Here is a 15,885-nt window from a genome sequence, read left to right as displayed (position 1 = left end):
CTACTGGGAAAAGGAAAGAAGAACAGAAACTAATATGTGAGGGTTCTTCAAAACACAAAAATGTCCCTTAATCTTCCACAATGGGAGTGGCTCTTAGGGTTGAGGACACTGGCTAGTGAAAAGACTTTCTGGTACCATCTAGATGGAGACGTGGCTTGCCCTTCAATGTGGGTCACTATATGTGACAGGACTCTGCTGGGCGTGTCACATGCTCCAAGATGGGTCCTGGGGGGTGGTGAGTACAGGCCTTGTATGGAGGGAGTCTCTTTTTGGCTACTCCCTCCTTTGCTACTCCCTTTGTTTTTGGCTACTCCTTTTCTTTTTTTTTTTTTAGGCCTTTCTATGCTTAATCACGTTTAAAACACAAACAGTAGACAATGAAACCTACCAGCTCACTGAAAGAGAAATATTTTGTCCCAAACATCCATCTCAACATGGAAAATATAGGCAAAAAGTAAAAAAAAAAAAAAAAAAAAAAAAAAGACTTAAACAATTGAGCCCACTGGGTTACATTAACATTAATTTTTAGAACAGCTGCTAGACAACGCGGGTTAATTTAAAGAGAAGTCAGAAAATACATGCAGCTAAGGCATTCCCTTCTGAGGTCATGGCACAAAGGGTGGGTTCTATGTCCCATGAAGCTTCTAGAACTAAAAACTAACAGGTATGCAGTTTACCATACTCAAGCCACAAGTGGTCCCCTCTGCTGCAGGCATAAACTTGGTCTCACACCTGTGGCCCACTCGATGGCACCAAAGCGACTTGCAAATGTCCTGAAAGGAAAGAAGGAACTGGTAAGGATAATGGTACAATAAAAACAAAAGTACCAAAGGCTCTTGTATACATAATACATTTTGAGGTGGCCAAAAGCAGACAGTATCCAGAAAGTAGTGCCATGTGAAGGCGGTAATAGCCAGGTAACCAGTAGCATGTTCTAACCAAGGAAGTTCCTACACTACCCACATAGTCATGTATGTTTAGGAATGACTGGGAGGTAACAAGAGTTAATTTAGAGATCACTGGGCTTGACACTAAGAGATCTGGTTTCTAATAACGAAAACAACAATACAGCAACCAGTGAAGGAGAATAGGCCAAGACTGAAATAAACCTGATTCAAATCCTTGTCCTGGAATTCCGGTTGCATGCCCTGTGGACAAGTTATAGAAGCCTTTTAAGCAGAGTTTATTCCTCTGTGGAATAGTGATCAAATTAGCGCTGGCCTCTACAGGCTTGTTCTCAAGGATAAATGATGTAAATAATCACTGTCATTACCTTCTTTACCTTTACATTAATTTTCAAGACTGAGACAATTTAATTCTCACACTGGACCTATGAGATAAACTCCCACACTAGACTGCGTCAGGCAGAATAATGCCCCCCTTCACCTCCTGGACCGCGTCCTCTTAATCCCACGAAACCAAATATGTGAGGTTATATAGCGAAGAAGAATTAACATTACAGACAGAATTAAGGTTGCTAATCAGTTCACTTTGAGATGGGGATGCTATCTTGAATTTTCCAGAAGGGCTCAAGGTAATCACAAGGGTCCTTAAGGGGAGACGTGGGAGACATAAGGGGACAGGGGAGAAGATGGTGTGAGGGAGACTTGGGGATGTTGCTGCCTTTGAAGACGGAGAAAGAGGCCATGAACCAAGGGATTCAGGAGGCCTCTAGAAGCTCCGGAAGACAAGGAAATGGCTCCCTTCCAGAGGCTCCAGAAGGAACACAGGCCTGCCAACACCCGATCGGAGCCCACTGAGACTCGCACCACGTCAGATGTCTGCCTTCAGATGTATAAAAAAATAAGTGTGTGTGGTTTTAACTCAAGATCGTGAAAATTTATCACAGCAGCCATTGGAAACTAACACTTACTGGTACCATTTCGTGGTGGACACTAAACCAATTCCTCATAAAAACTCACTGGGATGGGACACTGAGGAAGCGACGGACACATTCAATGCAGTGAGGTCGCACAGCTGGGAGGTGGCAAAGTCGGGACTCAAGTGGCCTGGTGTCAGAGTGCAGATCCTTGGCCGCAGCTTTGGACCTCGGTTTGTCATCAACAGATAGTAGAAAGCACTCAGCTTCTCCGGCCTCAGTTGCCGATCTACAAGCCAGGGCACTGATCCAGATTCCTGCTAGCTCAAACAGTTGAAGCTGCTCTTCAGAATGAGGTTGCTACCAGAATATCAGAAATCATGAAGTGTCAAAGTGACTCTATTTTATTTGCTATATTCTATTTACTATGGTAGAAGTGGGAACACACACATTTTGGGATAAATATTAACAACCAAGGAGGAAACAAAATGATTTTTGTGGTCGCTTATTGTAACCCTGCAAATTCAATTGACGAAGCACCCAATTCCCCAAGCATTTCAGCTAATATAGATGTCATGGTTAGAAAGTATGGCAAGAACATGTTTAGAAGTATTTCACAAAAATGTTTTCCACAGGACTGAGAAAAGAAAATACAGGGAAACCAGAGACAGGTGCAGTGAGTCTGCTCTTGTAGACCGTAAAATCCTGGCGCCCACCTCGAGGAAACTGGAAGCATATTCAGGACACGGCTTGCACCCTGCGTACCATTTCCAAATGTCCAAAGAGCGCAGAGGACCCAGTATATAAATGTTTCCCTTGGAAATGGACCTGCCACTGACATCAGAGACAAGCATAAGGCAGCCTCGAACACCGCGCCTCGGGTTCCTCGTGTCTGTGTGCCGCCCTACTGTGCCACCCTGGGTCCGAGGGGGGCAAGTTCATCTGGGAAAAGAACAGTCTGCATCAACACGGAAGAATGGGATGTAACCACTGAAACAATGAAAGCCACAGTGAGAAAGGCTTTCAGAACTAAACTGTTTTCCCGCCAGAAGAAAGCCGTAACGCACACCCCACACTCATCGCCTATGTGGCAGCCACCAAGGCGACCCCGGGGCAGATGGAGCAGAGAGGCCCCAGATCCACAGTGGATGCCAAGCCACAGGCTAAGGGGAAGGGGCAGCTGGGGAAGACCAGGAAAATAAAGCAAAACACAAAAACACAGGGAATGCAGAGCGAAATAAGGCAGGCTGTACAAACATGTTATTTCTTTTGTGGTGAAGCACAGAAGTCAAACGTAATTATAGCCAACTACATGCTCCCTTTCAAAGTAGGCAGAAATGAGAGTTTGCACTTTTTTGCTGGTTCTTCCCTCTTTTTTCCAGCACATTTGACTAACTTTTCCTTATCTATAATTCCCTAGACTTAAGTCATAATTTAATGGAAAAAGAAAGACCCACAGACACTTCAGGGTCTCCTGTTGCCTGAATGTGATTTTTGAGAAAAAAAGTCTCAATGCCATACATTATTCTGTCCTGTCACTCCTTGGCCATGTTCTCCAGTTGTATTCCAAAGGACAGATGTCCCTTCAAGTAAAATCTGACATACTAAAAATGTTAATGGTCCTTACAAATCAAATTTTATAAAGCAGCTCAAACTTAACACATCCAAACAAAATTCCCCGTCTGCTGCTCACCCCCCTTCCCCAAACCTCTTCCATGGTCAGCCTTCCCAGCTCTCGTTAAGACTCCTCCATATGCTGGAAGCTCAGTCAATAAACCCCTGACTCATCTTTGACTCCTCTCTTTCTCTCCGATAAGTCACTCCTGTTTCCTTGAGGACAGACGAGAAGGGGACAGAGGCAAAATCCTCCACTTCCTGAAAATCAGAGCGCTAAAAAACGTTTTCTTCAGCTATCACTGAAAACCCAATAAATAACTACGGAGTATTTGCTATTCTGTCAGGCGCATGGTAGGCACAGCAGATATTCTCCACGTACTGGGGCAAGAGGTCTTCATGGGCGATTGTAATACAGTGTCACAAGGTTTTGATGGTGACATACAGGGTGCAGATGGAGCCCAGAGAAATGAAGGGTTAGGGTTCCTTGCGGGTCAGAGGAAGAGGTAACACTTGAGCTGGATCATCAATGACACTAAAAGATGGACGACCAGGCAGCTTTTTAGATGAAGGGCACATCTGCAAAGGCTTGTAGGTAGGAAACCAGGCCAGTGGTGTAGTTGGAACACAAGTCTTTGGGGAAGTTATAGCAGTTGAAATGCGATGTCATAAATTTAGTAGATTGCAAAGTAGGTGTGATTTAGATACTAGGAACTTACTCTTTTGTTAAAAAAAAACAAATCTTCACTCAAGGACATTTTTTCATTACTTTTAGAGACAGAGTAAGGGAGGGGAAGGGAGAGAAACATTGATGCAAGAGAGAAACAGGGATGTGAGGGAAAAGCATTGATTGATTGCCTCCCCTATGCACCCAGACCAGAGAACCAAACCCATATCCTAGGTCTGTGCCCCGACCTGGAATTGAACCCACAACCTTTCAGCCATGGGACAATGCTCCAGCCAACGGAGCCACACTGGCCAGGGCTCAGAAGTTACTCTTTATTCTCCATTCTTCGATGCCAATGTCCAATTCTTGAAAGAAGAAATACATGCCCATCCTGTTATATTCGTTATGCCTTTCCCTTCGAAGAGAATGCTCTCTAAGGTGATGGCCCTGAAAATATTCAGGAGAATTCAAATACCTTCCCCATAATTCCCATTCCACTTCAAACCCCCTTGGTGTAGCTATGAATGAACGTTTCCTGAGCTCCTGCTATGTGACAGCAACTGTGCTGGTTACCGAGGTACAGAGGACAGGCCGCCCATTTCTAACGCAGTAAAATACCCGGCACGGAAGCATGGATCAGCCTTTTACAGAGCGTGGGGCATTCCGGCAAAAAGCACTGATTCACTCACCGAGTCTGTATGCATTTAGTAAGTACATAATAATCAAACGCAAGTTCTCCCTCCTTTACATAGCTTCTAAAAATGTGCAGCCATCAGCCACATTAACTCATTTTCTCGAACACTTTGAAAGGAAACAGATATCCAGCTTGACATGCTGAAGAGACAAAATTTGAGGCCGGGAGAGGAGGAAAGACAGGACAGGTGATAACAATAGCCAGCCCCAGACCCTCTGACAAGGAAGCCACTGTGAGAGGACAGCCAGGCGTGATAGCGGTGATGCTACTGGAGATTCGAGGAGGAGGGCAAGTAGAAAACCCTATTATTTATTGAGTGGTGAAACTATACCAAAAGATTAATCCTCACAATGACCGGGGGGAATTATTAGGCTCACCTTACACATGTGAACATGAAAGCTGAGAGTAGTGAAGTCATTTGCCCAGAGTTTTAGGAAGTGGAATAAGATTTTAAACTCGGGTGTGTCCAATTTGGAAAGCGCGCGCGTGCGTGCGTGTAAAATTTAAGGCTGTCTAATGCAGCAGGCCCCCACCCTGAGCACGCGTCAGAATCACCTGGAGCCCATGTTCGATCATAGACTGGCAGGCCCCACACCCAAAGGTTCTTCCTCTCTAGACCTGGGAGGAGACCCTAGCATTTGCGCTTCTACCACGTCCTAGGGGATGCTGATACACTGCTCCTGCTGGTTTGAGAGGACACTTAGTTAGATGGAGAGCAGGGTGACAGCTAGTGGGGGACGGGGAGGGGAGGGGTGGAGGGATTGGGGAAGAAAAGGAAACAAGACTCACGGACATGCACAACAGTGCGGTGATTGCTGGGGGGACTAAATGGTAATGGAAAAAATACAATAGAGATTAAATCAATTTTAAAAAATGATCTCTTATTTTTTCCTTTTCTGTTGCTTTTAAACACCATGCAAAACTGCCTTTCTAGGAGGTATAGAGAAGAAAAACAGGCAGCAAGGAGAAAAGGTCAGAAAGTGAGCATAATGACAGAACAATGAAGCTCCTCAACGGAAACCGCATGCTCTTCTTGTGTTGCTGGAGCTGGTCTAACCTACTGAGACCAACAGGATGAACAGGAGGTTCTGTTGTTCTGAAAACCCCTCCTACTTAGGGCCTGGCAGGGACCTATTTATGATCCCCGGAGATGAAGTCATGTTCAAGTTATAGGTAGGCTTGGGAATAATACCAAAAGGCCATCAATGGCGGATGGAATATTCTGCATTCAGCATCTATACCTGCCAACCCTACCTTCTCTACCTGATCTCATAGTCACCTGCAACGGTCTCTCCCAATCAGGTCTTCCCACCCCGCCAGGCTTTCCTATCTCTGTGCCTTTCCTTATCATCTTTTTTTAAATACTGAAAGATAAATTTATTGATGGGTTTTAGAGAGAAGGGAAGGAAGGAGGAAAAGAGAGACAGAGACAGAGACATTGATCAGTTTGCGCCCCTCCTGGGATCAAACCCACAACCTAGGTATGTGGCTGGCCGAGGACTGAACCTGCAGCTTTTCCGTGTGTGCTCCAACCAACCAAGCCACCCAGTCTGCCTAATAAAATAAGGGCATGTGCCTTTCCTTATTTTATTCAATATTTTAGTCTGGAATTTCCATTTCCCTTTGCTCCGGTTCCCAGGGACGACCGTAACACTGAGATTCTTTCAAAATATGGTGTTTTTAGAAAAAAGAGCTATATTTGAAGAATGCTTGTTTAAGCCCTGCATACTGTCTGACACAGAACAGGCACCCCACAAATGTTTGTTGAATGTGTGATCCTGAAGGAATGATAGTTAATCTAGAAACTTTCTTTATATTTCTAAAGAAAATCAACCTCATTACCAACTGTGCATTTACTGCATAGTAAGTGCTTTATAAATATTTGATTAATGAATAAGCTAGTGAATCTTTTAAGAATGAAGTAACCAGGACACAAATTTAGCAACCATTTTCAACAGAGAATGGCTATTAAATTCTGTCTAATGCATCAACTTAATATGCAATCTGAAATTGTTATATGTTTATTAATTTATACATACCATATAGGCCCATGTACCATGGAGAACCCGGCAAAAGGTGTATGTGTAAACTTTTCTAATAGTTATGCATTTAAATTGTATTAGAAAAGATATGTAATCCCATATCAAACTTGTGATTTAAGGGTTACTATTTCCTGGGACTCAACTTATATTTTTTAAGTGAGTTGTTTTATAGAAAAGCAACAAGGGAATCATTAAAAAAAAGATACAACATAACTAATGAAGGTCACTGTTAATGACCGAATGTTAATCTTAATGATTGAAGTTTAGGAAACGCTGGTATTAACTAATGGAGGGAAGGAAGGAAGCTTAACATCAGTGTGGATGATGCCTTTGGGTTAGGTTCCACCATTTAAGTCTTGTGACTTTGGGGAAATTAACTACCTTCTCTGAGCTCCAGGTAAAAAGTGGTGATAAGTCTCACTTCAAAGGTTTTTGTGGAGACTGAAGAAAAAGAAAAGAAGTCTCAGTAGACTGCTTTACGGGGAGCAGAGACTCAGCAACTGCTGAAGGAGACGGTGGTACATGGTAGGAAGTGGCGGTAATGCCGGGGGGCGGTGCCGCTGCTGTGGGCAATGGCGGTGGTGCTGCTCGGGGTGGGCGGGGCGGGTGGAGAAGGAGGAAGAGGCAGAAGAAGACGGGAGTAGAAATAGGAATAGTAGGAACAGGAGGAAAAGGAGCTGTAAAACTCTCTAACTCCCCTGCATCCAGACTTCGGATTTCCATGTTTCTCTTTGGGTACTAGGAATAAACCAATTTAAAATGGAATCTCCTTTTCAGTGAGGTTGATATTGTCAGTGATGTAGTTTTTGACCAACTGGAAGGGTTTCTCCCATTTCTACTTCCTCGGCTTTTGCTTTTTCCCATGTATCTTTCTCGCAGCATTGTTTGAAAGACTTGACAAATATCTTAAGATTGCTCAAGATACACCTTGAATTTGTACGTATCAAAAAACGTTGGCTGCCATAAAGTATTTTTGTATCATGCAAAAGGCACTTGTATGTATTTTGGGTGGTGATATTTCAAACATATCACTTTAAAAGAGAACATGAACACAATGATACCAAAAACAGAGATGAGCAGTAGGTAAAAGCTATTGAACCCAGATTTACTACTTGTGATAAAAATCTTCTTCTACAGCAGAGGAATGTTCTTTCAAGGATGCACGTCAGATGTATTAAAACCAGGCACGGTCTATGGGGGATAAGACTGGATAATTCATTGATGGTAAAATTGCTACTTAATTATCATGCCAAACAACTGACATTTTTGAGATAACCCAGACTCTAACCCTTGGCCTTAGCAAACTAAATGTTTATACTTCAGTTAGGTATACAGACACATTGCAGGATCTTAATGTAAGTTTCAAATCACAAGCAAACATACCTTCACAAAACCAAGGCTGCATAACTTGGCTTTTGCTCCAAATTGCCACTTGCACTGTGTGTCAGCATCATAAATCTGTCCTGGTAGTTTGTCTGGATATTTATACTGTCCTGTTTGCTTGGGCTCATCCACCAGACACCCAGCCTGAGGTGTGCTGCAGGGATAACACATCCATATTAATTATCTTGCTTATCTGCAATCCACTTCTTAAAGTGATATACCTCTAAATGCATTCATGTAAAGAAAAACATGACATGGCTAGAGAAATAGGTGCATGCTTAAAGTTTAAATGTGTATTCATTCCAAATAGTTGAGTTTTGTCCTGTCTAAGAAGATGAAATGTATACATCCATAGAGGGTTTCACATGGTACTGAAGCTATAGCCCTCCGAGTGACCTGGCTCGGCCTGCTGAGAGACGTGAAAGATCAATGTATTTGAAAATTTTCCCCTATAGCCTTGTTCAACAATAGCCAACAAGTTTTTTTACTGAGTATCTCCTCTGTAGACAGCATTATGCTAACACACTAAAGGTATGGAGTGAACCAGAGAGGGTGAGAGTACCTGTCTTCATGGAGTTGAAAGTCACGCTATAGTTTTTTGGGTTTCTTTTCTTTTTACAGATAATGGGTTAGTAGTCAAACATATACTTTACCTCAAATGACTTCTACAAGCTAAAAAATGAATAAGGTTTTTGAAAGAAGTCAGGAGAAAAACCACATGTGGGCATAAGGCAGAGCAATTTCCCTGAGGCATGTTTAACTGGGACATGCTGAGGAAAAAAGTCAATCTTGATGGCAGGGATATTCCCAAAAAGCACCCTACCTCCATTGACATAATTAAACTATGATATCAATGAAAGGTTAAAAACAGCATGGTGGTGAAGTGTGACTTTGGAGTCAGACAGATGGGGGTCCTAATCAACCATATGACTTGTACATCTCATTTCTGACAATAACTCCCATAAAAGTTGTTACACAGATAAACCAGAAAAAGGAAAGCACTTAACACAGCATGGTAAGCATCCTAAGTTAGCCGCTACTGCTGTTAGTATTATCATCCAAAAGCATTTAACTATATCATAGAAATGATGGAAGTTCAACCCACATGGTGGGTCAAAAAGTAGGTTTCCAGTTGTGAGGCTGTGAAACAGAATTTATTTTTGTATTATCACATATTAATTACTGCATTATTTCCCATATGAACTGGAAACCTACTTTTGCCCTACTCTGCATATTAAGTTGATCTGGATTTATAATATTTATTCTCACATAGATAGAAAAGATAATTTGAGGCCCCAAATCATAGATTTAAAACTAAAAAGAAAATCTATGTGACAAAGCTTATTATTAGCAAAAGGTTTGTTAATTTTTCATTATCTTTTGGGATACTGTTTGTCAGGCATCTCAACATTTGATCAGCTTTGCCTGTGCTGTGTATATTGCTAATTCTGTAAGCATTTTTAAATAATATGCAGTGGTACAGGTTAACAAATATGTACAGTAGTCCCCCTCTTTTCTGCGAGAGACATGTTCCAAGACCCACCCAGCGGATGCTTGAAACTGTGGATAATACTGGACCCTATATATGTGTACTATGTTTTCTCCTAAACATACATACATTTTACAAATTAGACACAGTAAGAAACTAACAACAATAAGTAGTAATAAAATAGAACAATTTTTATCTAGCGATCTCTGGAGGTCATAAAGGAGAAAGAGTGGTAAGCACAAATCTCGAGGTCATAGCAGACCTAAGTGCAAGTCTTATGCCTGCAACTTACCAGCTGCAGGGCCTTAAGCAACACAATCATCCTCACAAGAATTCATTTCCTCAACTCTAGAATGAGGAAATAATAAGGCTGCTTGTGAGGACTGAATGAGGCATCATGTGGTGAGCATGCAGCACAATCTGTTTTTTCAACAATGGCAATATCAGCATCCCCGTCATCATTACTGGAATTTGTCAGCCTTTCTGTTCATTGGGAGGTGAAAAGATACTTCCACTGCATATTTGTTTTCACACCTATTGAGCCCTATTGGTTGGCTCTGCTCCAAACCTGGGAGCAGCCCTGGCTTTGGCCTGCTTACCTAAGGAATTTCTTGAGATACTGCCGGCTGCATGAGGACCAGGAGAACACGCCGTTGTTTCCAGTCAGTGTGGGAGACATGATGTTGCCCTCGGCCTTCCGGCAGGGGTTGCCTTCTCCATCGTGAATCATGCCAAAGCTGAAGCACAGCAACAACAATGACAACAAAGCCTCTGTGAACACCCCGTCTCCCGATTCGAACCAGAGGAAGAAAACGATGCACTGAGAATCGGTCAACCCAAGTGGGAGGCAGAGTCATCACAGTCGAAAGGAAAGGGAAAGACAAAAATGAACTACTACATAAAGTGTTGTGAAATTTGTGGAGAGATTTTAGCATGCTGAGTCCTTTGTTAGAGTATGTCTTGGCCAGAAAAATCAAAGAATGGTATATCTGCTAAGTATTTTAAGAAAGAAAATTTTGGTAAAGATTTTTAAGCTACACTGAAGTGATGAGAAAGTGAAATTCTTTTATTTCAAATAGTGACATTTCTTCCTCGCCACCAACTGTGGAACTGCATTTAAGGAAGCTCAGAGTGAGGAGGAGGTGGGTACAGAGGGAAGCTGATTGGGAGTTGCTTATAGACAGTTTGTTCATAAAGCAAGTGTGACATATATTCTTCTAATGATGATCTATTTATTAGCTGAAATCACAAACTCTATCATAATTAAACTCCCTTAAATCACAAACATCTTTAAAAATTAGTGGTTGAACATATCTAGGGAAGGCATATAAAGGACTTCTTTTTAGTGCATTTTATGAAAAAACTCTGATAAGCCCAATTTTACCACAGAAGGTTCTAGCAAGTACAGTGTATTAATAACTTTTTAGGTGGTTTACTCCCTAGGAATCATGTACATCACACCTAAATTGTTCCCAAATCTCCTGACTGGTAAACTAAATAGGACAATAATGTATGTACCCGTATGTGATACACACACCATAAAGACAGCTAACTTCAGGCCGTATTAAAGTTGTGAGGAGAATAACTGTTTTCCGTCATCTCTAAAAAATTTGCTCCACAAAAAGGCTTTTTGTGGTTCTTCTAGGGAGGCAGGGGATAGACAGATTATCAATTTTATCATTAATTTGGATTGTTCTTAACCTAATTATTTGAAGGAGCATAATTTGCCTCTGAAGAATATATCTTTCTGGGGCAGATATTATTCCTGTGGAAAGAAACATGTTGTTCTGACATAATCTTATCAATATAGCTATCCTTTGAAGGTAGCCTCTACCACATAATATAATATAGTGGAAATTAGTAATTATGTTATAAGCATAGATAGGATTCTGTTGTGACTCATGTCTAAAAGTAGCCGTTTTCTAGCATTTCCTCTCAATTCATCAGGCAGGCAGTATCAGATGGCTGTGTGTCATGACTGTATCAGTGAATGCCCCACCAAGTTAGAGGTGACAGATTCATAGGTAAGTATCTATTAAATTCAACATATACTCAGGGAAAGCATTTTCTCCTCCTCAGCTTTGCCCAACTCAGTTCTTCTTTATATCAAACCAGGAAACTATGGGGATTAGTCTGGAAGACACCCCTTCTAAATATTGGTGAAAGTCAAAAACAGAAGAAAATTTCTATTTGAAGTACCAGAAGAAAGAGTAAGAATCAGAGGAAATTATAATTAAATTAGCATTTCACTGGAGTTTTATGGACATGATAAAAACCAAGTTTAAACTGAATTTTGAACTTAATAATGTTAAAATTTCTCAGTTATTTTGATTTAACAGAATTTTAGAAAATATACATTTTCTTTAGCATATGTCAAAAGTCATATCAAACTCTTATGAAATGACTGTTTCAAAATTTACCTCTATATGGCTATGTTACTTAGAATGTGAGTATGTATATTTTATTTTTCTATCTGTTTTTTCTTCTAATTCTGACCATTCTCTCCTCACTGCATCTGGGGAATGCTTCTGCTTTTCCTTACTCAAATGCTGGATTTTGATTTTGGTAATTTTAACTCATAATCAAGGATGACTACATTTTTTAAGGGCCAGTAACCTGAAAAGTGAGACATCTGTTCATCTGAAACAAATGTACACATACATTTGACATTCGTAGATCATTTTATTTCCTGCTCTGTACAAAGGGTCTTGGGCTTAATGGGTGTTGTGTCACCACCATTCACAGGAAAACTGGTTCATTCTCCTCTTTCTAAGAAAGCAGTTTGCATCGACATACAATTCTGGGATACTGTTAGCTAGCAGTAAAGGTCAAGATTCAAATTTCCTAGAGATAATAAATTTTGCTCATGAGACCCTAACACCAAAACATCAAATACAGATTATAGTTGTGGAATAGATGACATCTGCTTTTATTTTTAAGTCAGAAATTAATTGGATGCTCTGAAAACGAGCATTCAATATAAATGCTGAATACAAGGCACATGCAGAGACAATCCTAAGCTCATACATCCGGAGAGCTTGCCCTTGAACTAGTCACTTTGCAAAGCAGTATGCTTATACCAACTTAGATGTTGTTGCTCAAATAATGTTTGAAAATTCACCGTAGAACTGTGTCCACTCCACATTATATGCCTCGTAAAATAAATTCATTTCATTTCTCTTACGTTTCTGATACCTCATTTCTAAATATATTTCCACAAAAGAAAGATTTAGTGATAGCAGTTTAAAAAATATTAAGTGCATGCAATGATGCCAACTAAAAGAATATCTAGAATATGCATCAAGAGTTTTTAAACAATTAGCATGCCATTACATTCTGTGAATTTACATGTCTCCATGGTTATTGCCTTAGTATAATAAACCAAAAGTATCTTCAGCAACACATAGAAGAAAATAAACAAATATCTAAGTGACTAGAGGGTCCATTAGGTAACCTGCAGTCCATGTATGCACAACGTAATACTGTGTGGTTACTAAATGTTTTTTAAAAAGAGCAACGGCAACAATGACCTTTACGGAGCCCTTCTTGTAGTCAGGCGCTATTCTAAGCATTACACAACATTTACCCTAATTATCCTACTTAGACCAATAATAATCATTAGAGAAATGCCAATGAATCGCCCAACCAGATTTCCTGTAAAGTCACTTACTTGTGCCCAGACTCATGAGCGATGGTGAAGGCCAGGCCGAGCCCCGTGTCCTCGTTGATGGTGCAGCTTCGGTACTTGCTGCACATTCCACTGATGGGGGCAAATCCTGTTGAAGTATCAGTTTCAAATGACGGTCCAAAGGGAACACACACAGATACCTCATCATTTCTTATGTCCTCAAAATGTCCTGTACAGTTTTAGTTTAATGGATTCATGGATTTTTTTGGGGGGGGGGGGGGGGTGGAGGAAAACTCTCCTATCCAAATAGATAAATGCAGTATTTGCTATTTTCTTTTAACTTAAGATATTGTCATCAATTGAGCCTCCTAACAACCCTGTGGAGTTGGTCTGAATATTATAATTCTCATTTTACATATAGAATAGTGAGTCACAGAATATTTACATGCCTTATCTAAGTTTATTATTTGGGTCAGAGCAGCTGCTGAAATGAGAGCTAAACCAATGCAAAATGTTCACTTAGCAGGAGTATTACCATCAAGGCTCAAGAAAACACACATTCTGGTCTCCTTCTAAAGAATATAACATGATAATGCCTAAAGGATGTGAACGGATTGAATTCATTTTTCTCCTGCTCACTATAATGTGATAAATATTCCTGTTTCCAAAAGCTGCTTCCTTCTAAGAGCAGTTATAAAGTCAGTCCTTGATTGTATCTTGAAGGACATGATAGTGGTAAAGGTCTTTCCTCCCCATTTTGAGTCCTCATAACCAGTCAGTGTTAAACACACACTTGTGAACTGGCTGCAACCACCTTGCAGTCATGATGTTAGGTCACCTGGGAACATAACGCAAGGGCACGTATTGTGGGCGACCCCATCACCCCCTCCACCATCACCGTCAGTACTGACCTAACCATTCATTCCTTAAAATACTTGTTGAATTCCTACTATGTGCAGCTCAATACACAAGAAAATATAGTAGAGAGGTAAAAGGTGTAGTGCTTACTCAATGTCTTGCACAAATATAGAAGACCTGAGTCCTCCAAAAGTCAAGTAACTTTCTAACGGAGACACTGCTACCAAGGAGCACAGTTGAATACCACGGAGACTAATCCAATTCTCTTCGGCTACCCAGTTCTGCAGTTGTGATGCTTATGGAATAAACCACAGCTTGTCTGATGAAATAACTTGTCTTATGCCTCAATGAGCATCAATAGAGTTAATAAAGAAAAATATAAAGAGAAACTCCATGCTGACTTCAGTTAAATAGAACAATATCGATTAGAGGGTCCAATGAGGATACTCCACAATTTAAAACATTAGGTCTCCTTATTAATGATCATTTAAGGGCCACCCGCCCAATAGAAATATTCCATAACGGATTTTCAGCTAACAGGGACGTGTCCAAAGCATCCGTTCATACCATACCTAGAGTGTCACATGGCTCATTCTTCCAGGAACAAATATCGAATCCTGTGAGTAAGATGGCGTGGTCGTGCCTCTTGCCATTCTTTCCAGTGAGGGCAGACTGCCACTGACAAAAGCTATTCAGAGACTGGTCTGCGTGATGGTTGATCGATAATCCTCCCTAGGGGAAACCCACACAGATCAGAATGTGAACGGATCACAGAAATGGAAATGTTGAATCATCCCATTTCTATAGGCAAACACAGAAACAGCATGTTTCTTAGGATGAGGGAAAAAAAATGAACTAAGGCTGATGACAATTGGTTAAACAAACAAACAAACAAACAAAAAACCCCAACTAAAAACTATTTGGGGTAAATGCTCATGATATTTAAAGTAACTACAGAGTTTCAGTAGTGTAATTCATGACCAATAATATTTTTATAACAAATAACTTGACTGGTTAGGAAAATCTTTGTTCATCTCTGCCTAGTAACACCTTTACAAAAGCACTGTAACTTTTAGAACATAATTATAAATTAATGGTAATAAAGTTCAATGCCTCCTCCATAGAGCATAAGAAAGGGAATGAGTACAGCTTAGTTATCCTTATCTCAAAATTTCCAGTAAAGGGCTTGGTATGTCATAGGTTATAATCAATCAATCAACCAACCAACCAACCAACCAACCAATCAAATGAAAGCTCACTGAATGAAGAAACAAATTACTATGAGATTCTAAAGGAAAAGGTAGAACCTACCCTTAAGATAATTATTTGTCAAAACGTTTGCTTAAAATTATTGACTTGGGTCAAGTTGGGGGTTGTTAGAGAAGCGCTCCAGCTATGAGTGAATTAGGCTGCTGCTGGCTTCAATGTCCTAGAGCGAAGTATAAGCAGGAGGTTAAAGACAAAAGTGCCTGCCAAACAGCACGCACCCTTTCTACCTTTCTAAAATCCCAAGAATCATTTGACAAATTGTTAACCTCTGTAGCTCTACACACCTGGGCAGTAAGATTAATTTTTGTCTTGTCTCTGACTCCCTGCTCAATACATTCATTATCAGGGCTATAGATAAACATAAAAAGCCACAGGGGACTTGAAAAATAGTCTGTGAATTGGTAATCCCCACCTCAGAAAAA

General features: G+C 40.7%; 1 protein-coding gene across 1 annotated transcript in view; it reads right to left on the bottom strand.

Annotated features, from left to right (window-relative positions):
* Window positions 1-15,885, bottom strand: part of ADAMTS18 (ADAM metallopeptidase with thrombospondin type 1 motif 18) — a 125,345-nt gene that overhangs the window by 44,437 nt on the left and 65,023 nt on the right. The window contains exons 7-11 of the mRNA XM_054579012.1: window positions 14,767-14,926; window positions 13,379-13,484; window positions 10,308-10,445; window positions 8,220-8,373; window positions 678-773 (exon numbers count right to left, since the gene is read on the bottom strand). Of these exons, the coding sequence (XP_054434987.1) occupies window positions 678-773; window positions 8,220-8,373; window positions 10,308-10,445; window positions 13,379-13,484; window positions 14,767-14,926 (654 nt within the window). The remainder of the gene's footprint in view (window positions 1-677; window positions 774-8,219; window positions 8,374-10,307; window positions 10,446-13,378; window positions 13,485-14,766; window positions 14,927-15,885) is intronic.

This window comes from Pteronotus mesoamericanus, unplaced genomic scaffold (genome assembly GCF_021234165.1).
Source record: "Pteronotus mesoamericanus isolate MK-2021 breed Mesoamerican mustached bat unplaced genomic scaffold, CSHL_Meso_final contig_52, whole genome shotgun sequence".
Classification (NCBI taxonomy): Eukaryota; Metazoa; Chordata; class Mammalia; order Chiroptera; family Mormoopidae; genus Pteronotus; species Pteronotus mesoamericanus.
The sequence above is the reverse complement of the archived record's forward strand: the minus strand, read 5'-3'. Positions and strand labels throughout refer to the sequence as shown.